At 34.3% G+C, this 24,924-nt stretch overlaps 1 protein-coding gene across 4 annotated transcripts in view; it reads right to left on the bottom strand.

Annotated features, from left to right (window-relative positions):
* The window catches only part of PHF14 (PHD finger protein 14), a 208,970-nt gene that overhangs the window by 66,879 nt on the left and 117,167 nt on the right, over positions 1–24,924 (bottom strand). Inside the window, exon 17 of one of the 4 annotated variants that reach the window (XM_060632562.3) lies at positions 1,250–2,691. The exons of the other annotated variants lie outside the window; for them this stretch is intronic. Within the exon in view, the coding sequence (XP_060488545.1) occupies positions 2,679–2,691 (13 nt within the window). The 3' untranslated portion in view covers positions 1,250–2,678. Of the gene's footprint in view, positions 1–1,249; positions 2,692–24,924 lie in introns of those variants that run through there. 4 annotated transcript variants of the gene reach the window in all.

Raw genomic sequence — 24,924 nt, 5'->3', positions numbered from 1 at the left:
AAGGAATCAGTGAATTATGGACAAAGGCTATGTTTTTTGATTCACTTCTGTAATCTAAAGTACTGATTTCCCCATAATTAAAATTAAAAATTAAAAACATAAAAATTAAAAAAAAATTGTTTTACTGAATTTATAAAAATAAAGACATTGTATGTATTGTAGATGAAACTCCCACAAACTCTTTTATCTAGAAACAGATATTTCTGAAATTTTAAGGGCCCTTTTACGTACATTAACTCCATCCTCAATCAATCAAGGACAACCACAACACATTGATTCTTTTAAAAACCATTACATACAAATGGTTCTCAAAGTGGTGTCCCTGGCCAGCAGCATCACTCAGGAACTTGTTAAACATGCAAATTTTCAGGCCTCATCCCAGACCCCCTGACTCAGAAACTGTAGGGAGACAGGAGGAGGGAGTAAAGTTGAAGAAGAGGACAATAAGTAGGTGGAATAACACAACAATCTGTGTTTTATCAAATCTTTCGTGGGATTCTAATATACTATAAAGTTTGAGAACCACCACTATATACTACTATGTCATTCTTCTTGTATTTCAGAGTCCTTTAATTTCCCTCCTGATATTTTAGTATTTTTTTTTCATTTCCCTATTACGTGACAAATAACCATAATCTACCTGGCATGCAAATTTTTCGTCTGTGAAATACACACCATTTAGTGCATATTTTCTTAAAGACACATTAATATCTTCTTTGCAGAGCAACTGGGCCAATCATGGAAAAGAGTTTTAAAACTGTGGAAAAATGAGAGCACTTAGGAGATTATTAGGAAAGTATGTTTTATTCTACTCCCTTTAAAAGTTCTCTTACTCTAAATACATGTTTGCAGGACCTTATGAATTAATGAGATTTGTATTTGTGAAGTGTGACAAAGATTTTAGGGCTAGCACCAAATATGGAATAGCATATCCACCACTGGAGACTGCAAGATGGAGAATGATGATAATGTAGTATCATAATTAGAACCAAAGTGGAAAGGATTTTGATTAATAGTAACACCAAAACCACAAGGCTTAATGATTTCTCAAAAACCCAAAATAAAATGACCACTAGTAATTTCTCAGCATATAACAAAGCAGGGCCAGGAAGATTAACATATTCTTTTAAGGAAATGGCAATCTGACATTTTCTTATAATCAGCTGCAGGTCAGCAATAGTAATAATTACCAACTTTTTCTTAAGCTTATGTAGAAATAAATAATGAGTCTTTCGTTATTCCTAAAAAAAAAAAAAAAAAAAAAAGCCAACTGGTTTTGCTACAGGCTATTAATATTTTTCCTCCAATATTAAAAGATCTTTTGATAAGTTAATCTCAGTCTATACATACTTTATATACATATTACTTTTATTAAACATCTTATCCATAATATGGTTCCTTACTATAACTATAGATAACTACCATACAGCAACTTTATACTTACACTTGCTTTTGATTATTTATAACACTGCCTACTCTATTCCTAAAGTTTAAACTATTTTTAATTGCCACTATACCTGAAAAGATGTCCAAAACCACAATTATAAATCAGAAAATTCCAAGAGACATGTTGAGAATTACATGTATATGTACATTTCAATTTCAGCAAAGAGTCTCTTCTAAATCAGTTCAAGATGGAGTGATGGAATATTCAACGTATGTCTGTCGTTGATTTAAAACTGGATCATTAAAACTTGAAGATCAAATTTTAATTCTGTAAATCTCTGGAAAAATACAGATGTTGATGAAGATCTTTCAGCTGGCAAGCTGTATAGTCATTAAGCTTTGTATCTCCCTCCTTATTTCATAACCTCTTATTTAAGGTTGAGAAAAATAAAATTATACTGAACACAGAAAGTTTGTATTAAATCAATAGACTGAATAAATTTGAGTATTACTAAAAAATACCTAGAGATCAACACAGATATATTTTACTAATGAGGTTAAAATCTGAAGTTGTAATAGTTTCATGCTAATAATATTAGTGCTTTCACACTAGGATTAATGAGCCAAAACTAGAATGGCATAAGCTTTCACAAGTCTTTCACTTTTGCTGAATAATATAAATAGAAATAACCTTTAATATAAGAGTCTATAGTTGTTTCCCAATGTTAACATTTCATATATGAATATATGTATTAAGCTGGATTAAACAGGATAGCAGACTAGTGGAATGCATTGTCTTTCTTGTTACTGGTATTGTTCAACAACAACAGTGAGTAGTAGCACATTGCATTTAAGTCCCACAGGCTTCCATAGCTCTTCAGTAAGTCCAAACACCACATGTCATCATTTGCCAAAGAAGCAAGAAGGAAAGACATCACTTAATCAGACAATTCTGACAAGACATTATCTACTATTTTTCAACAATGCACATATCAAATATTTCTGATTAGTGCAAGGAAAAAAAAAGTAGAAAAAGAAAAAAATAGAAAAAAATCCACACAGGCAAATTAACTGCCTTGTCAGTCCAAGCAACAAACCAATCAATTACATTCTATCCAAACCTGACAAGCAAAGGCAACTTTTTGCAGTGATAAGCTTATGGGAAGGATAAGATAGCTGTTCTCCTTTACTTTATGTACTCTATTGAGAGTGTTATCCACATTTTTAAAATCACACTTATAAAAGAGGTTTCCAGGATTGCCTCCGAGGATGAGCTGTGGCAGAGTTGGGTCTCATGAAGGGTATCTACACAGTAAAGTGATAAGAAAAGAATATTAACATTTAAAGATCATAGCAGCTCTGTACTATGTCTTATGAAACATACTAACAATACCACAGTAGATTCAAATAACATATGATCTGGTCCAAAGAGACAGATACCCTAAATGCCATGATCTTGTATAGGTTCTTAGTAGTTAAAATGAAATAATTTTATCATTTGAAACATTGAGTTGCCTCCTCTTGTATTATTATTGTTGTTATTATCAGTTTTAGTTGTCAAAATAAATCTATCTTACTAAAACAAAAAAGAAAATATAAAAATGTTGGAGGGTTTATATTTACATAAGCAAACATGTATTTGATCAATAAATATTTTGAAAAATTGCAATCTGCTGTATTTTCTTCAACTATGGCAATTTAACACAGTTAAACTATGCTGAATGCTTGAGAAACTATGCTGAATGCATACTGTATGCAACTGTGTTGAAAACAAGCACACCTAATAACTACAGGCTGGTTCTACTCAACTATAGAATCTCAGAGAGGAAATTTTCAAACAATTCTTATCCCCTGTGCCTACACTGCCTTCCTTTGTTAAAGACTATATTAGAAATGTTTGGTTACAATTGTAAAGAGTATATCCCTAACTAGCTCTTTTAGTGAAATGTGCAACAAAAATGGCAGAAAATACACCTCACTGTAAAGACCTGGTAGATTATGAATGTACTAATTTTAGCCAAAATTTCAAAACTTATTCATTTCCATTTATTTCTCAAAATTTTCTCTAGTGTTTCTTGTATTTACTTCACTATCAACTTGTATTCATTTGCTACCTTGGTGCCTTTATTTTCTGGAGAAATTTTAGGTGCTTAGTGATTAGAAGAACTTTTTTTTTTTTTTTTTTTACTGTGATAATCATAAAAATTTATTTATTTCTTTCAGATACCCATGTAGCTGAGATGAAACTGCCAAAGTAGTCACACATTATAGAGAAACTTCATTTTAACATATAACTACTAGAAAGATGTGTTTAATGCTTCTAAGTTCCATTGAGAAAAAGAAAGTGAAAAGTGGCACAATCACAGACACATACAGCACTACTGAGAAGAGCTACCATGCCAAGCTGAATAATTTCCAAAGAAAGCAAAAACAAAACTGTACAAGAAAAAAAAAGAATGTGAAACACAGTTTTCAGAGAAACATACTTCTTGACATATGAGAAATAAACAGAGTTGAATTCCCTTGTTGAGTCACAGGGAAACAGAGAGGGAAGGCTGAATTCCCTTGTTGGATAGTCACATGTGTTAACTTTTCTCTGTGCTTCAGTCTCTAAGTGAAGAGCTTTAAGCAGATTCTGAATGTGATATTGAGAACTGCTTTGACTGCAAGCTAAGAACTATGAGATAAGCATAATGCAAGAGGAAGCAACCACATCATTTACCACAGAAGTATAATTAAATCTTAATTCCAAGTGTAAATGATGGAGACTAGCAGACAACCCAAAAGATATGTTGTACTTAACTCTGATAGGAATTTGAACATAAATACATTAGATATCATGGAAATCTGCTTTAAACCCCAATTAAATCTAAGCTGAAATTTAACTTAGAAAAAAACTAAGAGGCTATTGCTAATATTTCTCTATCCTAAAATTTCACTTAATATTCCAAATCTCCCGTACAGACAGAGTAAGCAGTGTGACTTGTTTTGGCTACTATCTTCCAAGGACAAAAGACTGACTATGTGGTCTTCTACATCAGAGATCAAGTTGTGGCTTTGTATTTATTCCACATGTATCTAGTAAGCTTACCTATAAATTAAAGTAGGAAAAAAAAAGAATTAAGCATTTTTAAAGGGCTTCCCTGATGCATGAATCAACAGTCAGTACCTTGAAGAGTTGGAACTGCCTGCCAGGAAGCATCTACTTCTGACCCAACAAAGTCAACTATGCTAAAGTAGTGTCGTCTGGAGAGAAGTATACCTCATGATTAGAGCATAAGCTACAGAGTCAAGACTACCCCAATTCTACCACTTTCCAGTTGTGTCATCATAGACAAGTAATTCTTAGTCCTCACTCAAAAAATATGGATAAAATCTGCATCTATTCTTGGGATTGCTCTGAGGAATACATGAGATAAAATATGGAAAGCACTAACTAGCACAGTGGTCCATAAAAAGCACTCTGTAAATCTCAGCAACTAATATGAAGAGCAGATTTATCAAGCAGTATAACAGTATTTACTGGAAGGGAAAAAAACTGTATTTTAATACATAATTTATATAATTGCAGTATGTAACTGGAATAATTTCTATTTCATTATGCTTAGTGCTCTGTACCTCAGTTTCCTAATTTCCAAAGTGGAAATGTGAATACCTCATAGGACTACTGTAAAAACTGAATGAGATGATACATTTAGAGAGCAAAGAATAGAGACTGGGACATAGTAAGCATCTAACATGAACATTAAATCCTAGCCATACAGAATTTAAAATAACATTTTTCTAGGTTCAGCTACAAATGTTAAAAATATTAGAGTCACGGGGCGCCTGTGTATTTCAGTCGGTTAAGTATCCAACTCTTGATTTCAGCTCAGGTCATGATATTATGGTTTGGGACTTCAAGCCTCGCATCAGGCCTGGGATTTCTCTCTCTCTACCCCCCTCTCCCTGCCCCTCCCCCAGGCTCGCTCTCTCTCTCTCTCTCTCTCTCTCTCACAAATAAACTTAAAAAAATCTTTAAAACATTTTTAAAAATGAGATTCCTATACATTATTACATTGATATAAAAATCTACCAACTCCAAAATTTATACCCAGTGTTATTTTCAAATTCATTATATTATGTTTATTTCATATGTCCGAAACTATACAAAATCAATACAAATCAAAACCTTGTTACAGAAGGAACAGATGAAAACAGGATGTTTGATTAATAAAAAAAAAATGAGAAAATATAGATGGTTTCTAATACTAGAACTTGGATTATGCTTGTTTTGTATGACTCCAAGGACTGAAATTATTAAGGAGAGACACGTCAGTTCACTTGAAGAGAGAAACTACAAATGGTCAGACCTGCCTCAAGAGAAAATGGGTTAGCAGGGGTGTCTGGGTGGCTCAGTCGATTAAGCACCCAAGCTGACAGCTCAGAGTCTGGAACCTGCTTCAGATTCTGTGTCTTCCTCTCTCTCTGCACTCCCTTACTCGCACTCTGTCTCTCTCTCTCAAAAATAAATAAACATTAAAAAATTAAAAAAAAAAAAAGAAAGAGGAAATGGGTTACTTACACAATTCTATCTGGGGCAGAAGGTCTCTCCCTGTCACTTAGTACTGAGTGATACTAGGCAGATGATTTAAGTGGTGGATGGATGGCGGGATTACAAACTTTGAGACCTTTTTCAGGACTGTACAGTATTTGTTTTGGAATCTCTTCAAGTTATGTAAGTTACAAAATTTGAGAAAAAATAAAGTTGATGCTTTACATATAAGAAAATGACTTCAGAGGTAACTTAAGTCGAGTCATGCATCTAGCTAATAGCACAGCTGTGGCTAGAGTCCCAGTCTTCCCAAATAATTGAATACGTAACAGATAATCTCTTCTGGATTACTTAAAATATTAACACATTGCCATGGAAAATAATAAAACATTTCAAAAACAAATTTTACTGAAAAACGGATGAGTGAATGAGAAATATTTCATTGCTATATATACTTGAAATTATGATGTTTGCTACTCTAAAATTGCTTACTCCAGAAATACCACACTTCACTATGTAATTAATATATATCATGTTCAGGCTTTTGTTTTCTTTAAATACAATTACTCGTCTACAATGTACTTAATTTTAAAAGAAAAATAAAATTAAAAAATTCAAACACTGATAACATATAACATAAAAATATTTATGAACATACAAAATTATTTAAGGGTTTAGTGTTTTAATTAATATAGATTTAAAAGTCAAAGAATGTCATATTAAATACTGAATGTGCAAGGCATGTTAGCCATTCCACACATCTAACAACATCACCAAATGAGTATACATTTTCTTTTTAATGTAAATTTTATCAGAATACACCTTAACAAGAAAAATTCAGTGGCAGCTGGATTACCTTCATCATCCAAATAGGAGTACTGTGAAAACTAAACATCTCTTCTCAAATTTTACTAGTAGAAAAGCATTCTTAAAGTAACTAAAGGATACCTGGGTGGCTCAGTCAGTTAAGCATCCGACTCTTGGTATCAGCTCAGGTGATCTCATGGTCCTGGGATGGCATGGGCCTGCTGGGGATTCTTTCTCTCTCTCTCTCTCTCTCTCTCTCTCTCTCTCTCTCTGCCCTGCCCCCATGCTTGTTCTCTCTTTCTCTCTCTCTCTCAAAATAAATAAATAAATATTTTTAAAAAACAACTAACTGGGGTGCCTGAATGGCTCAGTTGGTTAAGCATCCAACGCTTGATTGTGGCTCAGGTCATGATCTCACGGCTTGTGGATGGGAACCCCATGTTGGGCCATCGCTGAGTGTGGAACCTGCTTAAGATTCTCTCCCTTTCCCTCTGCCCCTCCCCAGCTCCCACTCTTGCTCTCTCTTAACAATAAATAAACTTAAAAAAAATAATAAAGTGTCCTTCACCAGATCCAGTTTATTTTCCAATTTCCTCTTTAGGTTCCTTTTATAATGTACTACACGGCAACATTTTATGGTCAAAAACATTAACTTAAATCACTGATCACTGCTTTTTAAAAAGCCAGGTCTAAGGCAAAAAGGCAACATTCTTGGTGGTAGGGATAGCCAAGTAACTTCTAAGAACAGTGATATAAAACATTCAATTTTAAATTTTAGACTTGTGCCGTAAGACATCTCTCTTACCCTAAATTTGTTCAGTAAATGTTCATGACAGCCTTGGAATAATGCATTTGGAGAATAATGTAAAGGCAGGGTCTAGTGGAGAATAAAGAAGCAGAAGAATGCATGGCCTACTCTGAATATTAGGGAGGATACTGGTAGGCTTTCTACAATGACTGCCGCTCATGATTAAGCCATTTTATTGGGCAAGAGAAAGACCCAGAAGTTTGGAGAACTGAGATATATTAAAGCTACAGAATGCAGTTAAACAGTGGCAATAAAAATGAGTAAAGCCAGGGAGCCTGGGTGGCTCAGTCGGTTAAGTGTCCTACTTCGGCTCCAATCATGATCTCACAGTTCGTGAGTTCTGGCCCCACAGCGTGGAGCCTGCTAAGGATCCTGTCTCCGACTCTCCCTGCCTCTCCCATACTCGCACTCTCTTGCTCTCTCTCAAAAATAAATAAACATTTAAAAAAATAAAAAGTTGAATCAAAGCAAACAGAGTGGAATCCATGGATGTCTCATCAGAAGAACCACAGAAAGAAGGCAAGAGAAAACACTGAAGAAGCTAAGGTGTACAGAATAATGTGGTAGAGAGCAATGAAACAGATGTTGAGAAAGATCTCAAAGAAGCCACAAAAATGAAAAAGGGAGGGAATGGATATCAAGAAATATTTTGATGGAAAATTGTTCCCAATTTATTCTGATATTTGTAGTTTTCAAATAATATACCACAGCTATATTTAAAAACTTTTTTTGGAACAAAATCATTATAATTCTATGAATAAAAGTAAATTCACTAAGATGCTATGAGATCACAGGAGTTTAAACTCTTCTTTTTGAAATTTTTTATGTATATTTTTATAACAAACAAAACTTAAAATATACATGTTTCCACTTACCGGTCTTTAATTTTTTTTAATAATAAGACTTTATTTTTCAAACAGTTTTAGGAAAACTGAGTAGGTATACAAAGATTCACATATACTCCCTACACACACACACACACACACACACACACACACACACACACACACACGCAGGCACGCACAAACACACGTGCTTTAAATTTAAATGTTAAAGTTTGCATTTTCACATAACGGGCACTTTTGATAGCTCAGGGGTAAGGAAAAATGAAAAAGAAGAATGCCAGATAGAAACAGAGGAAGAAACAGACATGTGAAAATTTGGGAATGTGCACACTTCCTTGATTTTTATTCAGTGTAATGCTATTGGACAAGTCTCTTGAGTTAGACACAACAGAGATAAATAAGAACTTTGAGAATCTGAAGGGAAGAGACTTTCAGATGAGGAATGAGCTAGCCTTAACTGCCTCTAGCATTCAGTGTATATTTTAAGATTCTTACATTAATTGTGAAGTAGTAAAATAATATTTGAAAAACGTGAGTGATACATTAAGGATATATATTATAAACACTAGGGCAAATATTAATTCTTAAAACAGGGCCTAAATAAGACAACAATGGAGATAAAATGAATTTATAAAAAATACTCAATGCGAAAGTAAGCAGAAGGAGAGAATAAAAAATAGCAAAGACTAGATGAAATAAACAGAAAATACAAAGATGGCAGATTTAAATCCAACCATATCAATAATTATATTAACTCTAAGCAATGTAACCCAGTTAAAAGACTAAGATTGTCAAACTGGATAAAACAGTAAGTTCCAACTATATGCTGTCTACCAGAAGTCCAATCCTTTTTTTGGATTGGGGACTTTTTATTTATATTTTTGAGTTTATTTATTTATTTTCAGAGAGAGAGAGAGAGAGAGAGAGAGAGAGAGAGAGAGAGAGAATCAGCAGGGGAGGGGAAGAGTGAGAGGGATAGAGACACTCCCAAGCAGGCTCCGCACTGCACAAACAGTGCAGAGCCCAAAGTGGGGCTTCAGCTCACAAACGGTGAGATCATGACCTGAGCTGAAATCAAAAGACACACAACCAAGTGAGCCACCCAGGCGCCCCAAAATCTAATCGACTTCAAATACAGTTGTGTGTATGGGTGTCTACATATGTATGGAATACATATCTCCATGTATCTAAAAATATATAAAATAATTAATTATAAATATAAAGCTATTTTAAGCATAAAAATATAGATAGAAGTAAAGAGGAATAAAAGATACATCATGTAAACAGTAATCAAAATCTTATCAGAGTGCTAATATCAGACTAAGTAAGCTTCAGAATAAGAATGTTACCAGAGATTAAAAGGGACATTACATTGATAAAGAAACGAATTTGTCAAGAAGAAATAATGTATAAAGCAAATACTAATAGAACTGAAAGGTGATACACATAAATCTACCATTACAGTCAGAGACTTTAATACTCTTAGTAATTAATAGTACAAGTAGATAGAAAATAAATATTTATAAAAACACCTGAACAGGGGCACGTAAGTGGCTCAGTCAGTTAAGTGCCTGACTTTGGCTCAGGTCATGATCTCACCATTCATGAGTTCAAGCCTCACGTCAGGCTCTCTGCAGTCAGCTCAGAGCCTGGAGACTGCTTCGGATTCTGCGTTTCCCTCTCTCTCTGTCTCTCCCCCACTCTCTCTTTCTCTCAAAAATAAAAACATTAAAAAAAATTAGGGGCACCTGGGTGGCTCAGTCAGTTGAGCATCCGACTTTAGCTCAGGTCATGATCTCACAGCTCATGAGTTCGAGCCCCACAGAAGGCTCTGTGCTGACAGCTTGGAGCCTAAAGTCTGCTTCAGATTCTGTGACTCTCTCCCTGCCTCTAACCCACTTGCATTCTGTCTCTCTTTCAAAAATAAACATTAAAAATGTTTTTAAAAATTAAAAAAAACACCTGAACAATAAATATATTGACCTATTTTTATAGGACATCCCGTTCAACAAGTGATGCATACACATTCTTTTCAAGTGCACACAGAGTAAGATAGACCATATTCTGGGCCATAAAATAAACTTCAATGAATTTGAAAGAACTGAAATCATAAAAAAAAATGCTTTTTATAATTGTGTTTTGGCCAAGAGAACTGCCCTTCCTCTCTTAAGTCTCCAAAAGTCAATGATCAGGTTCAGCTAGGAGAGAATGGAGCTCTTGATCTTATGAGGTCCCTACATAAACACAGCTCTAGTATAAAGACTTGAAAAAGGCCAACTCATTTGGGTTTGGATCAATAAATATGGGAGCATATGCAAAAAAAGGCCAGGGATATTTAAACTCTGAGGTATCATGCCTATGTTGTTCACCTCTGAGTTCCGTAACTAAGTCCAGCATCTGGTGCAAAGGGTCATAGAATAATTATCTGCTAAATGAATACTTTTCTAAAAATTTCCCCAAAGACTTGGAACTTAATATAATGAAAGGGTAAATCCAAGGGCTAGAGAGAGAACTGGCATAGGTACTGTTAGGTAGCTTATACCTGTGAACCTTTGTAAAACCACAAATGCCTACGCTTCAACCCCATAGATTTATACTACGGATTTAGATTCTCCAAGAGGTTTTTTTTTTTCCTTTTCGCCTGTTTGTTTGGTAATTCCTTCCAAAGGTGATTTGCATCCCCAGCAAGCTTAGAACCATGATCTTAGGGCTTCAGCTAAAAAGGCTTCTGGTATAAAGCAGTGGTTCTCAAAGTATGCCCAAACTATCAGAATCAGCATTAATTGAGAACTTGTTATAAATAAATACACATTTTGAGGCATGTTCCCAGAACATCTAAAACAAAATTCTGTGGCTTAATAATCCTGTCAAGTAGTATGAATGTATCCTAAGAATTAAGCACCTCTCCTTAAAGTAGAGCAAATGGAGCTGGTATGAAGGAAACACACACAAAAAAAGAGGTATGGAAAGAAAGCTAAAGATAATAATAATAAAGAAGGTAGGAGACAAATTACAAATATTTCACAACTTAAGGTGGACTAGCTAACATTCAACTAAGCAAAGATAAGTTTTATTTACATGGAAATATTTTGATCACTAAAATAAATCTTTAAAAAATCCCACAGAGAACTATACTACCTCATCTTGAGGATCTCTCCTACTTGGTAAACTTCTCTGGACTAAGTCTGTGGCCCGGCTCAACCAAGGACACCTATATCCAATTCTTTCAGTTTCTCCATTCTTTCCCCCACTTCCCCCTGCTTTTTTTTTTTTTTCAGTTCCTCCATTCTTATAGAACATGATTTCCTACTAGTCCTTCAGTATCCATTCAGAAACACACTCATTTACAAAAAAGTAAAGGTAGTAAAATTAGGACTGGATACCTGAGTTGTACAGAACAAATCTGTAACAGTTATGAAATCTATTTCCAGAGTCTGATTCCTCTCTATATTTATAACCCCATAACTTTAAATGCATTCTGGAAATTTCTAAAGCAACACCCCTAAAAAGAAACCTCATAATCCCAGATGATACCATTCATCTATTGTATGTCTCCAAAAATTAATATGGCCACTCATCTTTCTGTTACTAGCATCACCATTCTTTTCAATTAATTATCTTAGTCAGTTTGGTTTAACATTCTGTTTTCTTCCTTGCCTCCCTGTTTTGGTTAATAGTGTTTTAACGTCTAGTATGAAGTTAGGTCTCCTGAATCTTTCTAATCCTTCAATTTTTCCCTCACTCAAGGTTCCTAGCACCCAAACCTGTCTACCTCCAGTTGCACATTCCTTCATCACATATCAATCTTCTAAAGTACTATATACTCTCTATTATCTCTTGCCTTCAATGAATCCCCATTAGGACTTTTAAAATCTATAGTTTGAATCTAAGGCCACACCTACCTTAAACCTACATTATACCTTATTCCAATAATCTCACATGCGATCAGGTGTCTTTATTCATGTTCATCCATTCTCTTGAAGGATTTGCTAGTTCTCATCTTAATCTCCTGAAACCTGCCCATAATTCAAAACCCAGCTCAAATGACACCTTGGTTTATATTAAGATTTCTCCCTTATCCTCTTAGGAATATTCCCATGATCCTCTAAGTTCTTATGTTTCTTATATATCCTCCGTCTAACAATTTGATGGATGAAAAAATGGATTTTAGCAACCTTAGTAAATATGAAACAGACCAGAAAATAAATCTGAGACAAAACACAGGACTCTTATTTTAAAAAGGAATGAAGAAAAAAAAAGATTTCATAATTTATTTACAAATGAAAGCTTCAAAAGAACAGTCAAGGAAATCTTTGGTCACTGTGCTCAATGCTCTACATGAAACTCAACTTTCCTTTTAAAAAATATCTACATTTACAGGCCATGTCACAACAAGGTCCTTGATATAACTAGGCAATTATTTGGTTCCTTGATAAATGACATGAATGAGTACCTGACAAGAGAAATTTGGATCCGGAAGATTTCAGTCACTTAAAAGGAAAGTTACTGATGGATGTAATTTCACTTGGATGTGACTGAATCCCACTGACTTAGTCTTTCCTAGGCCTATCTTCCTTGTGCAGCTGTCTGTGTCTATTATATGGAGTGTCTAACAGTTTCTTTCAAAGCAGAATTTCTCCTCCATTTGCTATTATTTGGAGAGAAGGTACTTAAAGAGTTACTTTCATATAGTTCAATCTATCAGTTCTCAAGTGCTCAAAATGGCTGCCTATTCATGAACTAAATCACACTTAGGATCCTTGGCTTCATGTATTCTTTATACTAAAAGATCACATACACACCCAGAATGCATAAACAATTTTACACTAAGTCACATTATGTGGCCATATTTTTAATAGTATAGTGACAAGGTAATACTCAATCATCCTAACTTTTTCTACTCTTTACCCATAATGTTTTCCTCAAACTTGCCTAAATATTTTAGGAATACATACATACATTAAGTACCTCATTAAAAAAAATAATAACTGTTTCTAAGGTCCTAAATTTCACATTTTAAGAAACCATGGAGTATTCAGATAATTAGTTCAAAGAAAACCATGAAAAATTAAACTGATACAGTATCCATGAAAGGAAAGCTGAAGAAACCAGGTAATTCATTTCTTTTTTATCTTCTAAATTTCTTCCTCTCTCATTCACCAAAGGACTAACATTAAGGCTACAATAAAAAAACAACAAAACAACAAACAAAACCCTATGGTTAAAAAGCAACCTAATTCTTGTCTAGGACAGAATTAAATATAATAATAACCAACTTGGAAATATAATAATAACCAACTTGATAAAATGAAAGAGGTACTGTTTTGGAGACAGATAATAAATTCTGGAATGGATAGGTTAATTTTCAGAAAATAATACACTTAAGAGAATAAAGGTCACAAGAACCTTTTAAAAAAATATACAGACCTTTGAAGAGAAAAATCTAAATTTAACAGTAAATAAATCTCTTGAAAATTCTGGTTAAGTCATTTCACTTACTTGTGTTTTAGTTTCTAATTCTAGTTCTACTAATGAAGCTAGTGTAAAGCAAAATTGTAGTTGATAAAAATAATTCAAGATGAAGACAACTCCAAAATGAAATGTAATTCTTTAGAGTACTTCAGGTCAAGCAATGACCTACAAAGGGAGCCATGTTATATTATATACATGTATATGTCTATGCTATATATTTTTTTATATAAGTTATTTTAATTATTTATCAACACACAAAGAGCCTTAATGAGACTGAAAAACGTGTCCACAGATGATGTGACTAGTATCAATAAATCACACAGTTACCAAAAATTGTTTTTAGGGACTTAAGACAGTCAAATGTCAGAACAAGAAAGTCTAGGAAATTTATTAAGTGAACAATTTTATATATGGGATATACTACTACTACTAAAATGGGTGCAGAATTTAAGATGTGACTGCGATGATTAAATCTCAAGAAATGTATCAAGGACTGGTTCCTAATTAAACTGAAGTGATAAGACTAAATGAATGTCACATAAACTTGCTACCATCATAGAAGGGAAAAGTGGAACCCAATGACACATGGTGACATGACACTGCAAAAGGTTTAATATTTCAGTATTTAAATAATGAAGTTAATCCAAAAGCAGCTGTGTTCTCCAAAATGACAACTAAAATGATGAACAGTCAAAACACTAGGATAAAAGTGTTTAACAGTACACACAATTCATTAAAAGAAGAAACTGGTGACATTGTAAAGCCACAACTGTGCACTATAACAGACTTTTTAAAAAAAAAAAAAGAGTGGAATTATTTTAAAAACTTAACATAGAACCTATAGAAACAGTATGATAGTGAACACTGAAGTCAAGAGGTGTGGGTTCTAAGCCTAACCCACACTAACCACGTGGTTTTTTACAAACCATCCACCATTCAAAAAATTATTGAAAGATTATAGCATGCCAAGTTTTATCTTTGCTTGTGAGACAGAAATACAAATAAAGCTTTTTCATTAACTTTACAGTCTGATAAGGGGGGTCAAGTGAACAAAAGTATAAGACTCAAGAGAGATTCAATACAGGATGTCAAGTATTTTCACAGAGGCCTACATAAGCTGCTAATGTAGTAAGAAACAATCTTTGAGAAGGAGGAGAGTAAAAGATTAACAAGGGATTAAAGCAAATGTTAAAAGGTAAATTGGAACTTATCAGGCAGAGAATATGTGGAAAAAAATTTGAGGCAGAAGAAAAGTACAGAGTAATTTTTAAAAACAGTATGTCAGGAGGTGCCTGGGTGCCTCAGCTGAGCATCCAACTCTTTGATTCTGGCTTAGGTCATGATCCTACAGTTCGTGAATTCAAGATCCACATTAAGCTCTGAGCCATCAGTGCAGAGCCTGCTTGGGATCCTCTCTCTCTCTCTCCCTCTCTCTCTGCCGTTTCTATTCTCTCTCTCCCCTCCCCCCCAAATAAATAAAATTTACAAAATAAAAATATCAAAAACACAGTATATCAGAATAGCCACATAGCTTGTTATGACTGTACTAAAGGGCACTTGTGAATAAGTGACAGGGGTCTAGACAGTTTGCTGGAGATGCTCTGAAAAGAATTCAGCAAATAGATAACATTAAATTATGTGATATAGAATGAGAGCTGTGGATGCATTAACTGGAGAAAAAGGAAGCGATAAGGAGGAAGAAATGTTAGAAAGTTATCTGCAAAAGCTCACACATGACAAGAGAAAAGCCAAAATGAGGCAGTAGAAGTAAAGATGAAAAATAAAGGAAGATATATAAGGTACAGATTGCTATGGAGATGTGACTGGCTATGCCAGTCAGAAACTAAGTAGAGAGACTCTAGGTAGAATTAAAAATTTCAAATATTCCTAATTAAAAATAGAAATACCAGATTATACACATAGTAAGTTCACTACTGGATATATACCTGAAGAAAATGAAACCACTAATTCAAAAAGATCTATGCACCCCTATGTTTATTAAAGCATTATTATAATAGCCAAGTATGGAAGCAACTCAAGTGTCCACTGGTAGATGAATGGATGTGGTTTATATACACAATGGAGTAGTACTCAGTCATACAAAAGGATGAGATCTTGTCATCTGCCACAACATGGACAAACCTACAGGGCATTCTGCCAAGTGAAATATGACAGAGAAAGACACTGTGATTTCACTTCTATGTGGAATCTAAAACACAAAACAAATGAATAAACAAACAGAAGTAGAAACTACCTCTTAAATATGGAGAACAAACTGATGGTTGCCAAAAGGGTGGGGAATGGAGGATGGATAAAATGGGTGAAGGAGAGTGGAGACACAGGCTTCCACTTATGGAATAAACCAGTCATGGGGATAAAAGGTACAGTGTAGGGAATATGACCAATGATACTGTAATAGCATTGTTTGCTGACAGATGGTAGTAGCTATGTCTGTGGTGAGCACAGCATAATGTATAGATTTGTCCAATCACCATGATGTACACTTGAAACTAATGCAACACCATGTGTCAACTATAATTCAATTAGAAAAAAAAAGAACATGAAAAAATTTTTCAGAGAATTCAGTATTAACAGGAAAACCAAAGATATATGAAAGATGAGATCACCAGGGACTATGCAGAACAAAAAAAAAAAAAAAAAAAAAAAAAAAAAAAAAAAAAAAAGGATATTGGACAGAATAGTAAAGAACTGTAACATAAGCATGGAAGGCAGAAGGACAGAAGTCTATAAAAGGACTGTCTGGGGAGATAGAAAACCTAGGAGAATGCCATGTCTTGAAAGCCAAGGAAAGTAGTCACTGAGAAGATAAAGAAGTAGGAAATAATCTGAGTCAAGGAGGATGGGTTCGAGGGCACTGGCAGAAATATTACCTTCAGAAGGAAAAGGGAGCACCTTTTCTAGTATACTGTTATTAAAAGAGGAGAGAGAAGGGTGATGGAAGAGATCCATAAATTTATAGGTTAGTTATAGGTTACGTATCAGAAAGTTTGTGCATTTCTGTCTGATAGTTTGTTTTCTATGTGAAGCAGGAGATGAGGTCGTTGATTAAACATGAAATAAGAAGGAAAGAGTATTAAGATGAGGTACATAAGGAGAATGGAAATAGGTGCTGCCAGCAATGAATGGTCAAGCTGACCAGGAAAATATGCAAGGGCTGCCAGACAATGCTGAGGGCCTAATTTATAATGATTAGGTATGTTAAAAAATATATACACTTACACACAAATGAATAAATTGTTTATACCTCAGTAAACATATCCTTTCACTCTATTTAGTATTTTGTTCCTTAATTAAAACTATGTGTACAAAAACTTATTTAGCCTATCTTTAGTCTTTTTTGAGGAAGAATTTTGATGTTTATTTCATCTGAATATATTTGCCCTACGAAATAGTAACTTCTGAGCAAAGCCAGGTTTTTGATATTTTATTAGCTTTTTTGTATGTGTGGTCAAATAGGGCTCTATTTTAACATTAAATTCATGTAATTAACTTATTTAAAATTTTATAAAAAATTTCCAATGTTTTATTAATAATCCTACCATACTAAAAAATACCATGCTCATTTTTCCCCTTCCAATCTCTAGCTATCTGTATGTAAAATTTAGTGGTATATACTCATGTTCTAAGATAGATTTCTTCATTTCTATGTAATTATAATCTATAAAAGATATATAATATTTTGGTTACCCTGATTTGCTTCAGTTTATCATCCACATCCTATACCATGTTTAACCTGTTTTTATTTGGAGATATGTGTGTTTGGGGGGGGGGGGTGATAATTCTCCTAATAAAAATGTTCTTTTATCCTGCTGCTTTTCTTTGTGTACTTCTTTGTGATAATTTCTAAGGTGAAAGATTGTTATGATGAAATATAAAAATATGTATGTAATTAACACAGTCTAAGCAGTGAAAGAATTTTTTTCCTTAAAATGAAACAGTAGAATTACATATTAAATATACTTAATTTATAAAAAGGTATTTTTTTAAATGCCAGAAAAATAAAAAAATACTATGTTATTTGCATCAGTTGATAGTGTCTGGTATTTGACAATTTGTAAAATATAAAGAAATAACTGCACAGGTCAACACTCTTTAGAAACCAACCATTGGAGTGAAGTAAAAGAATATGGTACTATATCAAAGTACCTACAAACAAACAAACCTAGAAAAAAAAGAGAGAAAAAAAAAAAAAAAGATAAAGCAGCGCAGTGTTTTCTATTGCTATGGAATTACTCCAGGAAGCCAAATTAAAGTTCTCAACCTGTTAACAAATTTCTTTAAGATTAGAGTAAAAAGGAGACCCAGACTGTTACACATTACAAAACAAATTATAAACTTATTTCTTATATTCTAAAATTGGATTAAGATATAATCAGACCTAACTTTAGCTGACTCTACACTATCCAAGCAGTCAAAATTAGCAAAAACTAATAGTAACACCTATTTTCAGATTAGAGATGATTCAGATTACAGTGAAATAGGTACTATCCTTAGAAACACAACAGGAATATTAAGGATAATAAAATTCATTTAAGAATTTTAAAATACACTTTCATAGAAGAGCAATATAGCCATGACAAAAAAATTAACCAAATTAGTACACAAATTATAGTAAAATAAATGACAACAAAAACTACGATCCCAATCTAAACAAGGCTTCAGTTTTGTATATAAAAATAACTAAGCCAAGTTCCCACAATCTGTCACTCTTAAAATATTAAATAAAAGCCAAACTTTAATTAAAAACTATCCATTGTTATTCTCTAAAAATGTATAAAGAACATACTATGTGATAAGCATTGAGTTTGTGATTGGGAATATTAAAACTAATTTGCTTTAAATTTTTAGATCTAGTACTTATACAATGAGAATCATGGGTTGACCAAGACATAGAAACTAAATTTAGAAAGAGAAGGACTAAGCAAGTGAGAAATACTCATTCCAGAGAAAAACGGGAGGTCATATTAGGAAAGAGAATATAACATAAAAGGAAGATGGCATTAAAATAACAGGCAAGTTTTAGAAAGGAGAAATAGTCTGCAATGTTTTGAATACATGTCATCTGGAGCTGTGAACACAGAAATGTAGCTAGAAATATTAAGGTCAGGTTTGAAAGACTTTATATGCCACGTTATACACTTGATTTACCTTGCAAGAAATGGAAAGTTTCTGTACAAATTTAAGTGCAACATGAACAAATTCATCAGACAACTGGATAAAGACTAGAAACATCCAGACTAATGAAGGTGCTTGTGACCACAACAGACCAGGATAGGGTTGATGAAGGTATACAATCACTATATATTTACATTCACTTAACCCTCACAGTAATTCTGTGGGATAGAAATGACTGGTATTCACAGTTTACAAGAAACTATGGCACAGTGATTATAAAACCAACTCAAAGTCATAAGTCGTAAGTATAGGCGGAGAACTTTTGAACCCAAAAAACTTGGTACCAAAATTCAACCATTTTAACCACTATTTTGCTACTGAGAACTAGAGTAAAACACTGCATAATAAAAACGAAAAGTTTTAAGAAGAAAGGTTGGTCACTAATGTTATATGTTGAAAAGAGACCAAATGCAATAAGTACTTAAAAACTTTAAAAGCCATTAAATTTAGCAATTCACGTTCACCAGTGACTTCTTCAACAGAAAGGATAATTTCTGCCTTGGGAATCAATCACCAAACATATTCAACTTACTCCAGGTCCAAAACACTTTATAAAAGATTATAGCATTAATGAGTACCATCAACATGCTTTAAAATTTAATTTTAATTAAAAAAATATTAAATAGATTTTAATTTATTTTCATTTAGAATAGAGTCTGAAAGCTAACAAATTATGTTTTTAAATCAACAGAAGAATATGGCATTCTAGTAAAGAAAAATAACATTTTTATATTAGGCTTATGTCAAAACGTAAAGTAAAAAATTATTCTTAAAGAGCACAGTATTTCAGCAGATCTTTAAAAATATTTTGAGCAAATCTGTACATATATCATCTAAAAGGCAAAGAAAAATAATATCCAGTGCCTAAGTAATGTATGATGTATTAGCTGTCTATTTCATAAAAACATGTCACTTTAGGTTTTTTTTTTCAGACATAAATATCACAACATACACAAACAAAATTTTTGATTTGGCAAAAAGTACCATTAGCAAACAAAATGCATACATACAAATAAACAAAAAAAAAAACCCTGAAAGAAAGTATTTGCAACTTACACAAAGACATGTGATAAACTCAGTTTTTAAAAAGGGAAAACATGGGGTGCCTCGGTGGCTCAGTTGGTTAAACGTCCAACTCTTGATTTCGGCTCAGGTTATGATCTCAGGGTTGTGACATCAAGCCCTATGTTTGGGCTCCACACTTGGCATGGAGACTGCTTAAGATTCTCTTTCTCTCCTTTACAGTGCAGAAGCTTTTTATGGAGATAAAAAGCTTCTGCACTGCAAAGAAAACAATCAACAAAACTAAAAGGCAACCAATGGAATGGGAAAAGATATCTGCAAATGACATATCAGACAAAGGGCTAGTATCCAAAATCTATAAAGAACTCACCAAACTCCACACCTGAAAAACAAATAATCCTGTGAAGAAATGGGCAGAAGACATGAATAGACACTTTTCAAAAGAAGACATCCAGATGGCCAACAGGCACATGAAAAGATGCTCAGGCTAACCAAGAAGTTAAAAAGGAAATTAAAAAGTATATGGAAGTCAATGAAAAGAACACCACAACCCAAAACCTCTGGGATGCAGCAAAGGCAGTCATAAGAGGAAAGTATATAGCAATCCAGGCCTTCCTAAAGAAGGAAGAAAGATCTCAGATATACAACCTAACCTTACGCCTTAAGGAGCTGGAAAAAGAACAGCAAGTAAGACCCAAAACCAGCAGAAGACAGGTAATAACAAAGATTAGAGCAGAAATTAATGCTATTGAAAGCAAAAAAAAACAGTAGAACAGATCAGCGACACCAGAAGCTGGTTAGTGAAATAATTAACAAAATTGATAAACAACTAGCCAGTTTGATCAAAAAGAAAAAGGAAAGGACCCAAATAAAAATCAAGAATGAAAGAGAAGAGATCAAAACCAACACAGCAAAAATAAAAACAATAAAAATAAAAAAAATGAGCAATTATATGCCAATAAAATGGGCAATCTGGAAGGAATGGACAAATTCCTAGAAACATACACACTACCAAAATTGAAACAGGAAGAAACAGAAAATTTGAACAGACCCATAACCAGTAAGGAAGAGTTAACACTTATTCTCTTGAAGGTGTTCCAAAAAATAGAAATGGAAAGAAAACTTCAAACTCTTTCTATGAAGCCAGCATTACCTTGATTCCAAAACCAGAGACCCCACTAAAAAGGAGACCTATAGACCAATTTCCCTGATGAACATGGATGCAAATATCCCCAACAAGATATTAGCCAACCACATCCAACAATACATTAAAAAAATTATTCACCACGACCAAGTGGGATTTATACCTGGGATGCAGGGCTGGCTCAATATCCATAAAACAATTAACGTGATTCATCACACCAATAAAAGAACGAACCATATGATCATCTCAATAGATGCAGAGAAAGCATTTGACAAAATACAGCATCCTTTCTTGATAAAAACCCTCAAGAAAGTAGGGATAGAAGGAGCATACCTCAAGATCATAAAAGCCATATATGAACAACCCAACGCTAATATCCTCCTCAACGGGGAAAAACTGAGAGCTTTCCCCCTAAGGTAAGGAACAGGACAGGGATGTCCACTCTTGCCACTGTTATTCAACATAGTATTGGAAGTCTTAGCCTCTGCAATCAGACAACACAAAGAAAGAAAAGGCATCCAAATCGGCCAGGAGGAAGTCAAACTTTCACTCTTCACAGATGACCTGATACTCTATATGGAAAACCCAAAAGATTCCACCAAAAAACTGCTAGAACTGACTCATGAATTCAGCAAAGTTGCAGGATATAAAATCAACACACAGAAATCGCTTGCATTCCTATACACCAACAATGAAGCAACAGAAAGGGAAATCAAGGAATCGATCCCATTTACAGTTGCAGAAAAAACCATAAAATACCTAGGAATAAATATAATCAAACACGTGTAAAATCTATACACTGAAAACTATAGAAAGCTTATGAAAGAAATTGAAGGAGACAAAAAAAAAAATGGAAAAAGATTCCATGTTCCTGGATAGGAAGAACAAATATTGTTAAAATGTTGATACTACCCAAAGCAATCTACATATTCAATGCAATCCCTATCAAAATAACACCAGCATTCTTCACAGAGCTTGAACAAATAATCCTAAAATTTGTATGGAAACAGAAAGACCCCAAATAGCCAAAGTGATCTTGAAAAAGAAAACCAAAGCAGGAGGCATCACAAACCGAGACTTCAAGCTATACTACAAAACTGCCATCATCAAGACAGTCTGGTACTGGCACAAAAACAGACACGAAGATCAATGGAACAGAATAGAGAACCCTGAAACGGACCCACAAACGTATGGCCAACTAATCTTTGACAAAGCAGGAAAGAACATCCAATGGAATAAAGACAGTCTCTTCAGCAAGTGGTGCTGGGAAAACTGGACAGTGACATGCAGAAGAATGAACCTGGACCACTTTCTTACACTATACACAAAAATAAACTCAAAATGGATGAAAGACCTCAATGTAAGAGGAAGCCATCAAAATCCTTGAGGAGAAAGCAGGCAAAAACCTCTTTGATCTTGGCCACAGCAACTTCTTACTCAACACGTCTCCAGAGGCAAAGGAAACCAAAGCAAAAATGAACTATTGGGACCTCATCAAAATAAAAAGCTTCTGCACAGCTAAGGAAACAATCAGCAAAACCAAAAGGCAACTGACAGAATGGGAGAAGATATTTGCAAATGACCTATCAGATAAAGGGTTAGTATCCAAAATCGACAAAGAACTTATCAAACTCAACACCCAAAAAACAAATAATTTAGTGAAGAAATGGGCAAAAGACATGAATAGACACCTCTCCAAAGAAGACATCCAGAAGGCCAACCGACACATGAAAAAATGCTCAACATCACTCATCATCAGGGAAATAAAAATCAAAACCACAATGAGATACCACCTTACACCTGTCAGAATGGCTAACATTAACAATTCAGGCAACAACAGATGTTGGTGAGGATGCAAAGAAAGAGGATCTCTTTTGCATTGTTGATGGGAATGCAAGCTGGTGCAGCCACTCTGGAAAACAGGATGGAGGTTCCTCAAAGAACTAAAAATAAAACTACCCTTCGGCCCAGCAATTGAACTACTAGGCATTTATCCAAGGGATACAGGTGTGCTGTTTCGGAGGGACACAAGCACCCCCATGTTTACAGCAACACTATTAACAATAGCCAAAGTATGGAAAGAGCACAAATGTCCATCGATGGATGGATGGATGGATAAAGAAGATGTGGTATATACATACAATGGAGTATTACTCGGCAATCAAAAAGAATGAAATCTTGACATTTTCAACTACATGGGTGGAACTGGAGGGTATTATGCTAAGTGAAATTAGAGAAAGACAAAAAATCATATGACTTCACTCATATGAGGACTTTAAGAGACAAACCAGATGAACACAAGGGAAGGGAAACAAAAGTAATATAAAAACAGGGAGGGGAACAAAACAGAAGAGACTCATAAATATGAAGAACAAACTGAGGGTTATGGGAGGGCTTGTGGGAGGGGGGATGGGCTAAATGGGTAAGGGGCACTAAGGAATCTACTCCTGCAATCATTGTTGCATTATACACTAATTAATTTGGATGTAAATTTTAAAAAATAAAAAAATAAAATTAAAAAAAAAAAAAGATGTTCAGTGTTACTCCTCATCAGGGAAATACAAATCAAAACCACACTGAGATACCACCTCATGCCAGTCAGAGTGGCTAAAATGAACAAATTAGGAGACTATAGATGCTGTAGAAGATGTGGAGAAATGGGAACCCTCTTGCACTGTTGGCGGGAATGCAAACTGGTACAGCCACTCCGGAAAACGGTGTGGAAGTTCCTCAAAAAATTAAAAATAGATCTACCCTATGACCCAATCATAGCACTGCTAGGAATTTACCCAAGGGATACAGGGTGCTGATGCATAGGGGGGACATATACCCCAATGTTTATAGCAGCACTTTCAACAATAGCCAGTTATGGAAAGAGCCTAAATATCCATCACCTGAGGAAAGGATAAAGAAGATGTGGTTTATATATACAATGGAATACTACTTGGCAATGAGAAAGAGTGAAATCTGGCCATTTGCAGCAACGTGGATGGAACTGGAGGGTATTATGCTAAGTGAAATAAGTCATACAGAGAAAAACAGATACCGTATGTTTTCACTCATATGTGGATCCTGAGAAACTCAACAAAAGACCAGGGGGGAGGGGAAGGGGGGAAAAATAAGTTACATAGAGGGAAGAAGGCAAACCATAAGAGACTCTTAAAAACTGAGAATAAACTGAGGGTTGATGGGTGGTGTGGGGAGGGGAAAGTGGGTAATGGGCATTGAGGCAGGCATCTGTTGGGATGAGCACTGGGTGTTATATGGAAACCAATTTGACAATAAATTATGTTGAAAAAAAAAAAGATCCTCTTTCTCTCTGCTCCCATCCCCCAACTGTGGCATATGCACATGTTCTCTCTCTCCCAAAAAATAAAAATAAAAATAAAAATAAAAAAGGACAGAACATCAATAAATAAAGAGGCACATGGAAAGAGAACACATGGATGAGAAAACCCAGATGGCTAATGGCTAATCAGTGTGATAAATTCTCAGTCCCATAGGCAGTCACAACATACAACCAAATGCCGATTTCTATCAACAGGATTGTTAAAAATCTGTGTGATCATATTCTCATATATTTGTGTCTACTGGATAATGAAGTAATTGTATCTATAAAATGTAAAGTACACACACATCATATACATATATACATACATATATACATACACACATACTTAATAAACATATTCTTTGGTCTAGCAAACTC

The sequence above is a fragment of the Panthera onca genome, chromosome A2 (assembly GCF_046562875.1).
Source record: "Panthera onca isolate mPanOnc1 chromosome A2, mPanOnc1 haplotype 2, whole genome shotgun sequence".
Classification (NCBI taxonomy): Eukaryota; Metazoa; Chordata; class Mammalia; order Carnivora; family Felidae; genus Panthera; species Panthera onca.
Note: the sequence above shows the minus strand (reverse complement) of the source record. Positions and strands in the feature narration are given on the sequence as shown.